General features: G+C 42.9%; 1 protein-coding gene across 12 annotated transcripts in view; it reads right to left on the reverse strand.

Annotated features, from left to right (window-relative positions):
* The window catches only part of PPP1R9A (protein phosphatase 1 regulatory subunit 9A), a 261,698-nt gene extending 246,036 nt beyond the window's left edge, over nt 1-15,662 (reverse strand). For 8 of the 12 annotated variants that reach the window (XM_073333905.1, XM_073333903.1, XM_073333906.1 and 5 more), the window contains exons 1-3: nt 15,141-15,377; nt 14,741-14,778; nt 11,396-13,101 (exon numbers count right to left, since the gene is read on the reverse strand). In XM_073333905.1, coding sequence (XP_073190006.1) covers nt 11,396-12,868 — 1,473 coding nt within the window. In that variant the 5' untranslated portion in view covers nt 12,869-13,101; nt 14,741-14,778; nt 15,141-15,377. The other 4 variants (XM_073333895.1, XM_073333896.1, XM_073333897.1 and 1 more) reach the window with 4 other exon arrangements.
* Between the last annotated feature and the right edge of the window lie 1,453 nt (nt 15,663-17,115).

A 17,115-nucleotide genomic window follows, 5' to 3' on the forward strand; every position in this document is an offset into this window, starting at 1 on the left:
CAGAACTGGGAATGGAGAAGGAGCTGGGGATAGAGGCGGAGCTGGTCCAGGGGGTGGAGTGGAGCTGCGGCTGAGGTCAGAGCTGGAATGAGGACAGCGCGGGGCTAGGAGGTGCTTCCTCCCCACCCCTCCAATGGGTGCTGGCCCAAGCTCCACCTCACACCCTCCGAACAATCCTCCCCTCCCCCCCAGGAGTGTGTCCCACAATTTGCGGACCACTGATTTAGACCTTGCCAATGCTGCATGGATTGATCTGTATTGGAATATTTGATTACTTACATCATGTACAATAATATGCTACCCTTCCTAATACTGTTATGCGGAAGTTTGGGCAATCACAACACCTCACTGAAGCTGCTGGGTGTGACAACCATCTTCTATTCAGGGTAAATAAGGGAACAATTACATGCCCCCTTTATTCAGTGATAGTTGAAATAATGGAAAAATCACAGCCCAGCACACATGCAAGCCTAGGCAATGGCTGGGCCATGCAGTCCAAGGCAGTTTCATGTGGGTCTGATTACAAATACAGGGCAGGGTATTGAAAAGACTGCAGCTGTGTATCTGGAAGAGAAGCAGCAAAAAACACCACAGAAGCACACAAAAAAAGACAGCAAGCGAACACCAGACATAATCAGAGAAGCATTTGTAGTTGCCCCTGAAAAAAAGATGAGTGTGCGTGCTTTTGGGCAGCGCGCTGCTGGAAAGAGGCTTGGATCTGTGAGCAAAAAAACTGTCTCCGGCTGTTTGATTCCTGCTGTGTTCAGGGAAACAGGACTTTGTACTCTTCATAAATAAGCAGGATTGCATCAAAGAAAGACCTGGCTATCATCAATTCCTCCTCCTAACAACCCGCAAGATCCAAATAATGGCTAACCATTTGGGTCAGAAGGGTAACAATACTATCAAAAATGTGTAACCTTGTTTTATGTAATAAAACAAAAAATATTTTAACTACCCTAACATTCTCCATCCAAGCATCTCAAACTGTTTTACAAACATTGATAAATGGAGCTTAACCACACACCTGTGAGGTTTATAACTATTTGCTCCATTTTACAGAAGGAAATAACCAAGGCAGAGGATCAAAGACTTGCTCAAGATGACATGAGAAATCTGTGACAAGCCTTAGAACATCTGATTCCTAGTCTCATGTCTTAACAAGACCATTCTTCCACCGGTGGAATGAATCAGAGAGGGGTCAAATCAAAACAAAGAGCAATATGCTCATTGACTTCAAAAGCTTAAGATTTGACCTATACTCTACACCTTCATTTTTCCTTGAGCATTCTGAAGTGTGTGGTTCAGCAACATGTGGTTTAGAAAGGTTCTACTGTATTCATTTAACATCTAACACTTCCTCTAGATCTCCCAGTGAGTTCTATCTTATGTGTGTGTTTAAGACATTTCTGCAAAAACACACAACAGGACTCAAGTATGTAAGGTAAGGCAAATGAGTAGACACTAGCAGGATGGGGGTCCTTAGATTGTAAACCACTTGGGGCCAAGCAGTTTTAATTTGTGTCTTCTACAGCACCAACTACACCATCTACACTTAAATAATCTCTAAATACTACACTAAGGGCTAGTCCACACAGCATCACAGTGTGAACTAGAGGGATGTGAATTACAGAGTACTCTACAATTCACACCTCTCAAGTTCACACTGTGGCACAGTGTAGACAAGTCTAAGTAAACGTGGGATCAGGCAACCAAATATTTTCCTCTTCCACACTATGATTTGCGAATGTTTTAATCCTCATGTAGTAAATAGCAAAATAAATTACAAGTGAAAATGTTTTACAGAGCAAAGATTTGTAAAGCAATTTACAATGTCAGATTGTATTTCAGATTTTTCCCCACCCCTGCCCATTTACATTTCTGGATATGTTCTTGTGAGGTAAACAGTGAATAAGAAATACAAATACTATTTCCACTAACAGAAAGATTTGCACTGAAAATGTACTCCTTGAACTGATTTTTTAAAATGAAGTTTACCACCATCCAATTTATGAGAAATCTGAACATTATTTTATCACACTGTCATTTATACTTTTGTGCTATAGTTTAATCACAACATATCTTGTAAAACATCTTCTCAGAGATTCTATAAAAAGCCTGTAAATCAGGTCTCTTGAAGAAGGCTCTATTTGAACAAGGCCCTTCTAATAGGAAAACACCTGTGCAATGGGTGTATTACTCAGTCATTTTGGAAGGCAATGAGGGAAACTATAAGGTGAGAACTCAAGTGACCACATCCTGCCTTTCTGGAGAAATATCAGAAGAGGAAAGTCGCTTACAACCCCATCTCACACACACAAGCGTACAGCTCTGTCAGCAGATCCTCCAACATGATTACATGGCATGGAAACTTTCTGGAAGATGGGACAACATAAACTGAGGATTTGTAGGAAATTTAGGACTAAATTCTATGTTTCTTAGTTACCAGACCACTATCCTCTTAGCAGAATAGTCATTGCACATACTATGCTGCCCTGGCCCTCATATTGTGGCTGCATATTGCTATCCCATCAACATCGATTGTTTTTTTACATTAATTACTATTATTTATTATTATTATTATTTATTATTATAGAAAAGGTATTGTGACAGACTGGCAATATTCTGTATAAACTTTATGGAATTAAGATAAAGTTTACTGAATTAAGTTAAACCTTACTGAATTAGGTTTAATACCTTTGGGGTTTGTTGTATTCAGAATGCAGTTGTGTATGTGTTATTTTTGAATTGTATGCAACTTCTCCAGAAGGAGGGGGATGATAACGTAATACCTCCAGTTATGAGCCTTTTGGAGCCACCCCCGGAGAAGTATGCAGATACTTGTTCAGAGCAGGTTCCCCAGCGACCAAGAAACAAAAAGGGGGTTTAGATAAATAGTCTGGTTTTAAACAGGCTCCTGGCCCTCTTCCTGATCCAGCAAATGGACAGGACCCCTGGTCCACAGAGGGCCCCAATCCTTAGGAAAGGACTGGGTCTACTGATGCCCCATAAGACTGGGTGCTTGTTCTGAGATGAAGCTGTGATGAACTTGAAAGCACAAGGAAAATCTGTGAGTGGGGTTTTGAAGGACTGCTCCTGCTGGCACCCCTATTAGGGTTGGGGGTGATCTCTAGTAACCTTATCATCATATGTGTAACTTCTTGTATTGTTTTTCATGTTTTCTCTGTAGTGCTTTTACCTTCAGAATAAAATAGACCTGCATAGGAAGTACTGTGTGGTACCTTATAATGGTGGGCAATTACTCGGTTATTAATCTCTGAAGAGAAAGTAAACAGGTCTGCTTAGGCAGAGTCCCTTGCTGAGATACCGCAGTATAGTCAGGGGACTGTGCAGCCTGAAAATACCCTGGTTGGAAGGAAGGGAATTGTGTCACCACTGAAGAGAGGTGATGGCCAGGGGAGCCTGAAGCTTAGAGTGGGTGCCCTTGCTGAACCACAGAGGAGGGATAACAGGTCCAGTTGCCCTGAACTGTGCCATGAGTTACTGAGGAAGAAAAGGGGCAACAAAAATCAAAATGGATAAAAGGAAAATGAAGAAAAAAGACTGAGAAAGAAAAAGAAATGGGAACAGCTGAAGAGACAGAGGGCCTAATACTGGCTTTAATGGTCACAAGCAGGGCTTCAAAAACCCACTAGCCCATGATGAGTAGGAAAGAGGATATTTTTCCCATATGAGTGCCATCACCTTCTGAAGAATCTCCCCTTCTCCACACCCAGAAAAAGTCTCTAGCCCTCATGGTTATGTAGATAACCTTACAAATGTGAACAGAGTGTAACTAGCGCACTAATAGCTCCCGACTCTGCACAGAGATAGCTCAGTGCTGTCGTTGCTCAGGCTCCCGGAAGTTATTGTTGGGGGGTGGAGGGGAGGCCCAGTCACTGCTCCACAGAGCACTTTGGGGAAATTTGGCTGCCTTCACTGTTAGGGTGGTCGAGGGTACCTGACTGCCACTGTTAGTAGTAGAGCACTGGGGGGGCTGCCACTCCCATCCATTGCAACAGGATTAAGGGGAGGAAGGGGACGCAGTGCAATACATTGATTAACTGGAGAGTAAGTTTTAAATGATCTATAATATACCTATAGCAGTGGAGGCAATGCAAAGCTGATGAGAGGGGGAAACGGGAAAATTGTACCAGGGACCTGAGCTCAGGGCCCCCCAAAATGTCTCTAGCTTGGGTAGGGCCCCAGCAACCATGATGTACTGGGGCCCCAAATTTCTCTCGATGGCCTGGGAGGCATTTACTGGGTGGGAGAACCACCAATAGGAGACCAGGGCTTTTGGACCCTGGCAGGTGAGACAGAGATCAACCAGGAGGAGACAGGATGGGAGGGGATGTGGCTCAGGAGGGGCCCTGGCCATTAGTATTTCTGCTTCAAAAGTAGGCCTAGTCCTTTAGCTCAGTGGTTCTCAACCAGAAGTACGTGTACAGAAGTCAGGAAAGGTTGAGAACCACTGCTTTAGCTAGTAGGTGTTGGATGTATTTTTCAAGTCCTGGCCAAAAAGTCTGCTCAATTTTGGCAGCATTGTGTAACTGGACACTCTCAAAAGGAAGTAGCAGTGCATGTGCCACATTTGGGCAAGGTCAACACATTGCACAGCTCCTGCTCCTTTTAGTGGGAAAAACACCTTGTGTGTAACTTGTTTTCTTTGCGCCGGAAGTTCTTCAGGACAGGGATCATGTCTTTAGGTGCACGGACAGCACCTAACACAATGAAGCTCCGAACTTGCCTGAAGCCACTAAGTGTGGCCGCAATATAAATATTAAAGACTGTCAACAGGTGTATGTCTTGGATAGCAATACACACACCTCAAATTTCAGCCCAGCCTCAAACTTTCCCCATAAATCCTGCCCAGTTGGGAACATAGGGCCAGAACCTTCAGTCCCTTAAAGCTGGTGGGGGGGGGGGTTGTTCTGTTTTTAAACAAAGTTTGAGCAGTGCAAAGCAGCCTTAACTAGCCTTCCCCCACCAGGAGGCTAACACAGGTGATGTGTCTGTAGTATACCAAACACGCAGCAATCCGCAGTGGTTGAAACGGCCTTTTGAAGCTAAATATCCCTGAAGCTAGTTTAATTTTCACCTGGGAACAGAATGGCAGCCACACAGTTCCAAGACTGGGGGAATGCTTTGTGCAGCTCAGGATTTGAGACATAGCGTGCACAGTGCATTTAACTGTACTGGCCAGTTAAACTAGTTGCACACTCTTGTGCACCATGGCAGAATTTCCTTTGGCCTCACACATTGTAAGTGCTACTCTTTGCAGCTGGTTTCTGGCTGTTTGCTGGGTTTTCTTCTGCTTTGTGGACGGGCAGCATTTAGTCCTTACCATTTAAATTAGTGAAATTTTACCTATTGATTTTACTTCCTATGTTATAGTATTTCCCAAAAAGCGTGGGGCACGTCCCACTGGGGTGCGACGGACCAGCTAGGGAGCTGCAAACAATCCTCTTAACCGGTCCTTTTTTTTTTTTTAAGTCTATTTACAAGAAGTCTCTTGCTGCTATGGTTGCAAAATTCTTGAAACAATGACCCAAAGGTACCTAATTCAGCACCTACGTGAACCTGCTGAGACCCTGAATGCCAATGAGGATAGTTTACAACATTGGCCTTTAAAGTATTTAGTTGCTCAACACAACATGAAGGAAAGGAGAGGAAGTATTACACTGTGAAGTTTGACACTATTTACTGTGAGTGACCTCTCATTTGGGGTAGGCCTTTAACACCACATTTCAGGATCGTGGGTGGGATTGGTTTCAGTCTCCTGAAGAGAAGCTCAGCTTTCACAGGTTTGGGAAACACTATTATATTTAATTACATTTTCCTGAAAGCTTACCTCAAATCAGTTACGTTGCGGGAGGATGGTGTTAGCAAGGAATACAAGAGGATGTTAATGAGAATCAAGTCAAATTAATGCTGGCTTTTGGACATTAACTCGTTTATATGCTACCCTCCTACACAAAAATGCCTGGAGTAGAACAATATTTAAATTGTCATTACACAGACTGAGCTACAAGAGTATTATCTGTATTTTAAAGATGTGTAAAGTAATGCACAGTGAGATTACATGCCTTACCCAAGTTCACAAAGCAATCATTGACACAATATAGAGCTCAAGGGTACATCCATACTATGGAGACTATGGTGACATAATACCACAGTGTAGATGCAGTCTACACCAACATAAAGGGTTTTTCTGCTGGTGTAGAAACACCACCTTCCCAAAAAAAGTTAGCTACATCAACAGAAGCACTCTTCCGCTGACACAGCTGCATCTACACTGGGTATTATGTCAGCATAGCTATGACAGTCAGGGGTGTGGTTTTTTCACACCCATGACCAATGTAGCTATGCCAGTATTATCACAATGAGTAGCCCCACAGCCTGAGCATACTCTCTGAGGGAATTACAGTGTGTGCTAGAGGGAAGAAGGGAGAGTAATCAAGCAGCATTTATTTTCCAAAACTTTTACTGCAGTTCTTGCTCTTAGTGAAAAACCTACCCAAAGATTCACTTCCTTTTTCCACATGGCCAAGAGGCTGCACAATTTTTTGCAGACAGGACAAAAACCAACTACACAGGGTTCTCTCAAACCATTTTCTCCTCCACCTTCTCTCCCACTGCAGCTTTTTCCACAATTTTCCTCCTCTCTGCAGTAGGAGATGCTCAGGGCCAAAATAATTAAAACAGTGTCCCTTTCCCTTTGAGTGACAGAAGCTTTTCAGGGAATAGTTTATAGTAACAACACTGGTGATCAGATTAGTAATAAAAACTGAAATATCGGAACAAAGTTTTTAAGGACGTCCTGGCCCAATTCTGCTCCCACTGCAGGAGTTTTGCTACTGAATTTCAATGGTCTATGCCCTAGTTCTTCAAGGTCAAATCAAACTTTTCCCTTGCTAATTACAGCTCTCATAACAGAGAGCAGAAATTTCAGGTCATTGAAAGCAACTATCAGAGCTCCACTTTCTCAGATACCGCACTAGAGCAACTTGTGAAGTTTAAGGGAGCTTATAGATGTGAGAAAATAGAGACCAAATATAAAAGGGAAAAAATGAAGGATAAAAAGTTTTGTTTTTTAAAAATATCAGTGTCCCTTTTATCACTTACACATATATGACCTTTGAGGATTTGTTTTTTTCTTGATGGGCAGTCAATATTACATAGAAATATGTAATACTACTTGAACATAACTGAAATAAAACTTCTTTTTTACCTTAGGTATATGTATCATTAAGAGTTCAGATAACAAGAAAAATTTTAAAGCAATCATGCTGTTTTGCTCAACTGTATGAGACAATCATTCAGGACCACTGAAGGTTTTATAGCTCACTACTGTTAGAAGATTTTTAAAACAGGAATGGAAAGCATCTAAAGAAAAAAAATTAACCAGTTTAAAAATATAAAAAAAATAGCCTGTGTTAACTTTGAACATGTCCCTTTGTTACTTTTGCTAAATGATTATCTGATTCAGGATAACTGTGATTTGAGGAATAACATTTCCATAATTGGTAGATTTTCCAGGAAACTAAACAAGTCTTACCTATTGGGCTGGATGAATGCACTATAAGGTGGGTAGAAAGTTGGCTAGATTGTCGGGCTCAATGGGTAGTGATCAATGGCTCCATGTCTAGTTGGCAGCCGGTGTCAAGTGGAGTGCCCCAGGGGTCGGTCCTGGGGCTGGTTTTGTTCAATATCTTCATAAATGATCTGGAGGATGGTGTGGATTGCACTCTCAGCAAATTTGCGGATGATACTCAACTGGGAGGAGTGGTAGATACGCTGGAGGGCAGGGATAGGATACAGAGGGACCTAGACAAATTGGAGGATTGGGCCAAAAGAAATCTGATTAGGTTCAATAAGGATAAGTGCAGGGTCCTGCACTTGGGACGGAAGAACCCAATGCACAGCTACAGACTAGGGACCGAATGGCTAGGCAGCAGTTCTGCGGAAAAGGACCTAGGGGTGACAGTGGACGAGAAGCTGGATATGAGTCAGCAGCGTGCCCTTGTTGCCAAGAAGGCCAATGGCATTTTGGGATGTATAAGTAGGGGCATAGCGAGCAGATCAAGGGACGTGATCATCCCCCTCTATTCAACATTGGTGAGGCCTCATCTGGAGTACTGTGTCCAGTTTTGGGCCCCACACTACAAGAAGGATGTGGATAAATTGGAGAGAGTCAAGCGAAGGGCAACAAAAATGATTAGGGGTCTGGAACACATGACTTATGAGGAGAGGCTGAGGGAACTGGGATTGTTTAGTCTGCGGAAGAGAAGAATGAGGGGGGATTTGATAGCTGCTTTCAACTACCTGAGAGGTGGTTCCAGAGAGGATGGTTCTGAACTATTCTCAGTGGTAGAAGAGGACAGGACAAGGAGTAATGGTCTCAAGTTGCTGTGGGGGAGGTTTAGGTTGGATATTAGGAAAAACTTCTTCACTAGGAGGGTGGTGAAACACTGGAATGCATTACCTAGGGAGGTGGTAGAATCTCCTTCCTTAGAAGTTTTTAAGATCAGGCTTGACAAAGCCCTGGCTGGGATGATTTAATTGGGGATTAGTCCTGCTTTGAGCAGGGGGCTGGACTAGATGACCTCCTGAGGTCCCTTCCAACCCTGATATTCTATGATTCTATTAGAACTGCCTGGGGATGTCGGTAAAGAATGCTTCCCAAAAGCCTTTATAGTAGATTACACTCTCTACCTCATTTCTAACAAAGCTGGAATAGAATGGGTTAGCTAAATTATGTGAATGATCTACAGGGGTATAATCTCTTGGATTTATGTGTTGAGATTTTGCTCAAAGAATTAAGTGCAAACAAGGTATTTGCAAAGCAAATCCCAGTATTATGTCTTTTAATATTTTGTTTTTAATTAAAGTGACCTTATTCATGGAATGAGGAGTATGAGGTAAAGTTTTCTCTTACATATACAAGGTCAGATTCTACTTGCTTCACTCACAAGTAGTTTCCATAACATCAACATGCTTGACAAGGACATTGCTGATTTAGAACTCATACATTGTAAACAAGTTTTTTTAAATCACATTACTAAACCCTTTCAATGATAAAAAGTGAAATCATTTTTAAAATCCAGTTGTTTTGTTTCTATTTATGTTCTTGTTTACTTTGTGCATCTCTTGCAACTCAGACAATAAAAATCAATGAAGTCAGTTTCACTTTCAGATTCCTAATGCTGCAATGTTTAGGTTTCAACCATTGTAGAGAAATGTTTATTTGTTTAAAACAACAGATTGCACTGGAATTTTTAAAACAAATTTCTGGAAACATTTCTATTGGCCTTATAAATACTTACTGTTATACATTTCAGTTTGGGGAAATTTTTAAAACAATTACTAACACTTCACTGAATTCCATGTTTACTGCCACATAGCGATTTCTAGATCAAATTTGCTACGTCCACAAATAAAAAAGAGACTATTTTTCTACCTGACAGGCTTGCAAATCTATCCAAGGGTGTGAAAATCAAGATGCGTTATTCCTGACTCCTGCATCACCACCAATAATACAAATTCATACAAATTCTGCCCAAATATGTATCACAGTTGCCAACTTCCATGCAGTAAATAAGCACCCTGACTTTCACAATAAGCCAAAAATCAAGCTAATCCCATTTCAAAACAAGGCCAAAACAATCCCTAAGAACCCCAACACTCTATATGACTAGATCCCCCCCAGGGTGCAGTCTGGAACTGTGGTGGGCTTGCTGTGCATCCCTGACTCTCTCCCCCCTTGCCCCTGTTTGCCGAGAGCCAATAAAAAAGAAAGAAAAAAAAAAAGCAGCAACAAGCTACAAGCCAAACAAGCAACAAGCCAAAAACTAGCCAAGAAGCAATTTACAAGCAAATTAAGCCAAAGACAAGACCAATTTCTGTGCCTTTTTCACAGGTTTGGCATGTCTGATATTTAGCTGTTTAATCTTATTGCTTTCAATGGGATTCAAAGTTCTAATTGCCGCGCCAAATTCTGCCCTCAGTTATATCTGTTTAACCCCTTCAGTCCAACTGAACACGGTCTTCCTTTTTATGTAGTCATTTACACCAGTTAAAAGTGGTCTTAAAATGCTTCCTTTCTAATTTGGTAGTGTTTAGCATCCACTCCGCATAGCTATAAATGACTATACAAGGGGGAAGGTAGTGGAGAATCAGACACATCTTCAATGGGATTGAATAGGTGTAACAGTGGACAGAATTTGGTCCTGTAACGGGAATTAACAACTGTGTTGATTATGTGTGAGCTAGAAGAGAATCCAGCTCACTCACGAGCAGCTGGATCCACAGGGATGGGACAAGTTCCAAAATGTTTCTTTTTTGACACTAAATTAAGTAGTTGTCGTCTCAAAATACACAGAGGAAGCAGATGAGTCAAACAAGATGAAATCATTTTTACAGTGTCACTTTTCAAAAAAGAATCTTATTTTTCTCCTAGTCTGCACCAGCCCAGTATTTGACTCTTTAAAGACTGTCACGTGTGCCAAATAGCTTAGTGTTTTTTCAGTGTGGATAAGTGTCCATTGGTAACTACACTGAGATTATCAAATGCGCTTCACTTGCAACCTATGAGTAATTCAGCCCTGATTCTGAGTGGTAAAATGCTGCTGTAACAAGTCATTGTGCCCCCTACTCTTTCCCCAACTTAAAACACTTGAAGCAGTCCACATTCTTAGATGTTATTGTTAACAATGTTTTTACATCAAGTATATTTCAGTGGATTGACCTTTAAATTACCTCTATGTCAATGTACCTAAGAAGTATATGTCAATGTACCTAAGAAGCTGAAGCACTTATACTAATACCTACTTTACTTATGCATGAAGAAAGACTGACTGGTGAAGAAGCTAGCAACTAAAGGTTACTGATGCAGATAAGTAAGATTAATGATCCAATAATAGTGGATCACAGTCGCTGTTCAACAGCACATTATATTTCATACCATACAGTATTTCACTCCAGTAACTTTAATTCTTCATAGATGTTCTTTAAAGTAAGAGCAGCTGTTTGGAATGCAGAAGTTATTTTTAAATTTCAAAAATAATGTAAATATGATGGTCACCATATAGACACCTTTTATATTTCACTATGCTATTTATATATTTATGTTTAAATTACAAAACCTCACAAACCTGAAGCTCATTCTCAATTTCTGCTGATTTAATCAACCATAAAGTAGACTAGGAAATGAGACAGGGTCATCAGAACTCTTCTCCCTTTAAATCATTTGAAATTATGCTCACTTGCCAGCTGCAATAAAAAAAGTCTCAAGAAGCTCTGTAATCTTTTCAGAACCAGATGCAGCTGCCAAAATCTACCCTGAACAAATTTAAGCTCAAATAAGAATCAAAGTTCAGGGGAAGGAATTTACCTTTATTGGAGCACTGCTAAACTTAATTTTTCTGTTTGCTGGGATTTCATCTTCATCTGGCAATCCAATAACTTCAGCATATTCCATATCAGGTTCATAATAGTTGTTTTCATCACTATCGTCTTGATCATCCTGTTCTGTTCCTGTCTCTCCCCAATCAGAATTATACCTCGATCGCACCCTGTAGACATTATAGTCAGAGTGCATATATACATGTGAACTCTGAAAGTTATTCAAGTCTTCCTGGACTTCCTTTCCACTGGCATCATCATAGTGGGATTCAGTAGCATCTGAAGCTACATCTGCTGCAAAATCACCACCTGCTACCAAGTTTCTTGGTATGTCTACAGCTCCAGTGCCAACACAGGCGCTCTCTGCATTTTGTGAATGTTCTTTTTGTTGTAAAGAAACTTCTGAATCTATTTTTTCCTTAGTCCTGGTACAGGATTCTTCACGCTTTTCACTGTTAATGATGCTGGCCAATTCTTGTTTAGTTGCTGCACAAACATCAACAGGATCATAACTTGCTTCCTTATTCTTCCTTATTTCTTCATTTGTTTTTGATACTGGCAAAGGGCTTTTAGAAGCTTCTTCTCTTATTGTTGAAGATGTACTGTTTTGCTGAAAGGTCTCAGCAGATACTGAACTTGTAGCCTGTTTGGCTGGTGAAGACCAGGCATTACCATCTTTTAAAGGACTGAATCCATCAAGGTTTGCAACAGTGGAGGAGGATAGATTTGCAACAGTAGAGGACAGGTTAAGTGGGTAGTGACCAGTTACAGAGTATTCTTCATTGTTTTCAGACTTTTCTAAAACGATTACACTATGTGAATCAGTGTTTTCAAACACTGCACTGAGCTGACTCACTGTTGGAGAGATAGTCTCTGTCCTTGAGCTAAGACTGTCCAATGAATCAGTACTGCCTCTATTAGACTTTGAGCTACACCACTCATCTTGGAGTTCATTGGAAACTACTCTCTCTTTCTTTGGGGAATAGCGATTGGAATGACCCATTTCATGAACATTTCGCTCAAACATCTTTCGAGTTTCAGTAAACTTGGAATAGGAAGGACCATCATGCACAGTATCAAATCTACTAATCCTTTCTGAAACTGAAGACTCTAGTTTTACAACTGAGCCATCTGTCTTCTCCACAAATTCTTTGGGCCTAATTCTTCTTTGAGGAGACAGGGGACCACTTTTCACTCTGGTTTTAGGGGTAACTCCAGTGCTCTCACTGGGCTCCATGCCCATCTGCATAAATAAGTTTTTAATCCTGTTGACATTTGAGCCATATTTCCTCCCCCTGCTCTGCTGAGAGGCCTCTCCTTCATCTTTCGTTTTTTGGTCTCCATCTGATTTAGGTTTGTCAAAGGTGCTTTTTAGGGCCTGGAACTCAGTTCTGTAAGCATTCCTGTGAGGAGAAGCACTTCGGAGGTTTGATCTTTCTCCTGAAGACTCTGTTTTCATCATGTTTACTTAAGGAGTGCAAAACCAATGTACATAATGACTGATATACCACTCTCAGTCTTCTGTTACTAGTGAGATTCTGGTTGAGAAGAAAGTGCCTCTCAGGTGTCACTGGTCTCCATCAGGGCCATATTCAGTTGGTATTCTGACAGATACTATCTAAATATGTGCAAGCAACCATGACAGCAAACAAAGTGGCAAGACTGATGGCTTTCCAGAACAAATGTAGATTTAACCTGCAACAGAAAGTACAACTTTTTGAATCGAGTCACACATTTTTATTTCTTCAAAACTAAATCAATTACTTCAATTTTAATAAAGTTATTTGAGACAACTGATATTTAGAATAAAAATTATCAAACAAATGCAAGGATTCATCCGTCACACAGCATCATTATCAAAATACACACATATGTATTAAAATTCTACAGCAGACTCAATTTGCTAAAGATTCAACAATTAGACAGTCTGAAAAAGTTTGTATGCTCACATAAAAGTAAGTTTCCTTCCAAGTACAAGTTAACATGCCACTATGAGACAATGAAACATAGCAGTTTTATGATGTTCATATGTATGCTACGAACATATTACAACATAAACAAATTTGTCTAGGTGAAACACACAATTACAAAGAATAAAATTACAAGGAAAATGATGTCACCAATGTTTCATTGATGTCAAACTTTTTGACTGGAGATGGTAAAGGACAAAATAAAGAGAACTAAAATCTTTGTGTTATTTATGTCTGGGCACGAAATACTTCATGCAAACATGACGACTGTGCTTCCCTGAGCTGCTAACACTGCGATTCCACATAGTATGTCTCTGAACAACACAACAGTATGCTTTTAATGGTGTTTCTATGCAGAGAACGATCATTCAACAATGAAACAACAGCTCAAAAGAATTAGAAAAATTGCACCCAAAGGTATCATTTAGTGTTGAAAATAGTGGAGTGAAATTTAGTAAGACTTGCCCCTTTCCACTTGCTGTATTATTTTAACATGACAAAGAGCATGGAAGCATTTAGTGAACTGCAAAAAATGGAGCTACAGGCTAAATCTCAATCTTCCAGTTCACATCTGCACACTCACAGAGTTGCCAAACCAAAAAAGGCTGCGTTTTAAATATAATAAACTGCATTGAAAGTTACATGATCCAACATGATGAATTCAGAGATTCTTAGTGGGGAGGGGGGAGAGAGGAAGGCTCTGAGTGGTGTTTAAGGGAAAGGATGAGAACTGGGTTTGATTCCAGCCTGAACATTAGCCCAGAGAATTGCAGGAGAACAACACATGACTAATAGAGAGCAAAATCTCTCTCATTAGCGTCCCCCTGTTTCCTTGTCTTTCCTCTAGGCTATAACTTATTGCTGCAAGCCTCAAATGCAATGCCTGTGGGCTGCTGTGCTCCTCACTCATAGGGAGGAATGCTATAGCACTGCAGTCACACCTAGCACTTTAGAGCAGGAAGATTATGGATCAAGTACCTTACATATTTATTCGCCAATCTTTAAGCCTAAGAGGTTACTTTAGACTAAGCAATATTATGCAGCTATTAATGTAAAATCCCCTCATCATCTTCCTAAAACAGAACACTCTTAGATCACCTCCAAACTCAAGCCCAGCTATCCATGCACAAGCAGCAGAGGGTTGCCCACAGCTGTGGCTCAACTGCTGTGCAGGGGCGCTGGAACAATTTGCATAGTGGTGGTGTTGAGAGCCATTGAACCAAACTGTAAACCCGTATATGATAGAAACCACTTCAAACCAGGGGGTGAAGCAGCAGCAGCATCTCTGCTACTGTGGATCAATTTTTAAAAAAGACCAACAATTATGGGGGGGGGAGGCGGTGCAGCAGTTTTTTCTTACCTACCGATCATTTCCCTTTGCCTCCTCCTTTACAGACTCCAGCTGATGTTTCCAACGATTATAAGGAAAAGAAAAAGAAAGGCTAACTTAAGGTAAAAGAATCCTGTCTGGCGTCACTGAGCAAACCCCTCTGAAAGGGGAAGTGCTGCGAAGAACCGGTTTCTCCGAACTGAAAGGCGAGAGGATCCCACACCAGCGTTGGCCCAAGAACCACCTTGCGTACGAGCAGCTGCCCTGGCAATCACGGCAGGGAGCAAAGCTCCGTGGCCATAAACCCCCCTGGCTCTGGCTACAGCGTCTGGGGAAACAAAAGCTCCCGGGCATGTCTCCCCTTGGCGCGCACACAAGCTGCGCCCTAGCCCTAACTTCAGCCCCTGCTCCCCGGTGCGCGCACGGCCCCTTACCCGGGAGAGGAGCTGCACGCCGGGCTGGGCTCCTTCCACCTCCCGCGGCTCCCTGCGCGCTCAGAGCTGCGGCTCCTCCAGCCCCCGGCTCCGACCCGCCTGTGCGAAGGTAGCGCGCGGCTGCCGCCCCCGGCCTGCCAGCGGGCAGCAGCCTCCGACTCCGCTACTCAGCGCCATTGCAGGCAGCGACACGCTCCGCGCACACGGAGCTGGGGGGAGGAGAACGCTCCCGCGCCCCGCCGCCCGCCCAGCGGCTTCCCGGGGGCCGGGCGTGCGGAACGTCGGCCCCGCGCGCGGGGGTGCGCTGCCAGCGGCCGCCGCCGAGCGGAGGCCGAGCGCGGGCGGCGGCTGACAGGTGCCTCACCTCCGCGGCGAGCTGCAATGGTTCGTTCCGCCGGGGAGGGGGCGAGCCACGCTCCCGCTGCAGTCCGGCCGCACAGCGAGCCCGCGGGGAGGGGCGCTGGCCGCTGACCCTGCTACAACTCCCTCCCCCCCCCGCCCGGGCGCCTCCTGCCGTGCCGCACTGGGCCCCGAGATCGCCAGACTCCCCCACCCTCCGTCCGGGTCTGCGGGCAGGTCACTTCCTCCCCCTGCGCGCGGGAGAGGCGAGTCCCTCGGCGGTCGTCATGGCACAAGGGCCCCGCGCACACTGGCCGGGGCGCGGGAACGGGCGCGGGCGCGGCGTGAACCCACCAGCCCGCCACAGAGCAGCCCTTGCGGACTGCGAGCGCAGCCGCCGGCCGCTCCCCCTCTCGGGGCTTCACTGGGCGGCAGAGCCCGAGGAGTTCAGAGCCGGAGGGGCGGGGATAGAGAGGCACTTCCATGGGCGCGGGCCGTGCACCTGCTGTCACTGGGATCCCTTTGAGAAGGGGCCCCGCTGGCTGCAGGCGAGAATGATGCTCCATCCTTACCCTTCAGTCGGTGCAGACAGGCAGCGTCCTTAGCAGGCCAGACCGAAACCAGCGGGCTTCTTTTGAGGAAGGGCAAAGCTGCACTTAAGCCTCAATTCTGCAATAAGCGCCACGGGAGAATTCATTGCAGGATCAAGACCTTGGACTTTCCGCCCAGTTAATTTCTTTACGTCAAGTGTCTTTGCACAACGTGCAAGCAATTAAATAGTGGAAAAGATAAAAAGCTGGAGTTACAATATATACTCATTCATCCCCTTAAATTCCAGCAAATGTATTTTTTTGCTGGGTTGAACAGATAGGGCTACACTAGTTTCCTGTTTAAGAGCACGCAAACTGTCCAGCCACTACTGGCATGTCTGTGTTGCTAGGTAAATATTGCTAGTGCTCCAACAGTCCCCACAATAATTTCCAGGTTTTGCACAGATGATAAGAAAAATTCCAGAGTAGGAGATCCAGCAATCTCTCCTAAAGTAGTTTGGGAAACTGGCACTCCAGAAGGTAATAATTTTTAAATCATATAGCAACTCACACATAGAGTACATTAATTGAATTGCTTAAGCGTCCAGGAGATGGCTTGAGGATGTGTATAATAAAAAAATGAAAAAACAAAAATACTACATGTACTTCCAGTCACTTGTGTCTGAATTCCATAAAGATTTAGGTAAGTGTGTAACTTTAAACACAAGTTGTCCCATTGTTTTTTTTTGGGGGGGGCACTAGGGAAAGTGTATAAAGTTACACACTTTCTTAAATGTTTACAGGCTTAAAGCTTTGGTTCTCTAGCGAGTATCAAATATACTCAATTCAAAAATCTCTCTGTTTCTGTGACATTCTATATCCAACACATAAATATTGATGGGAAAACCAGTCCCTTTCAAGATTGATTGCCTATATGATAGTGTTCCTTCTTTTTCAAAGTTATTTTAACAAGCTGACATAGTAAGGGACAGAAATAGAAATGAATTTAACAGAATTGGGATTCTTTTCCCAAACACAAATTGTGCCTTTCCAGAAAATGTTTGCTCTTTGTTTAGGAAAAGAAAGTTTCAGCAATCCAAGTCAAT

Source organism: Lepidochelys kempii, chromosome 2 (assembly GCF_965140265.1).
Source record: "Lepidochelys kempii isolate rLepKem1 chromosome 2, rLepKem1.hap2, whole genome shotgun sequence".
NCBI classification, from domain to species: domain Eukaryota; kingdom Metazoa; phylum Chordata; order Testudines; family Cheloniidae; genus Lepidochelys; species Lepidochelys kempii.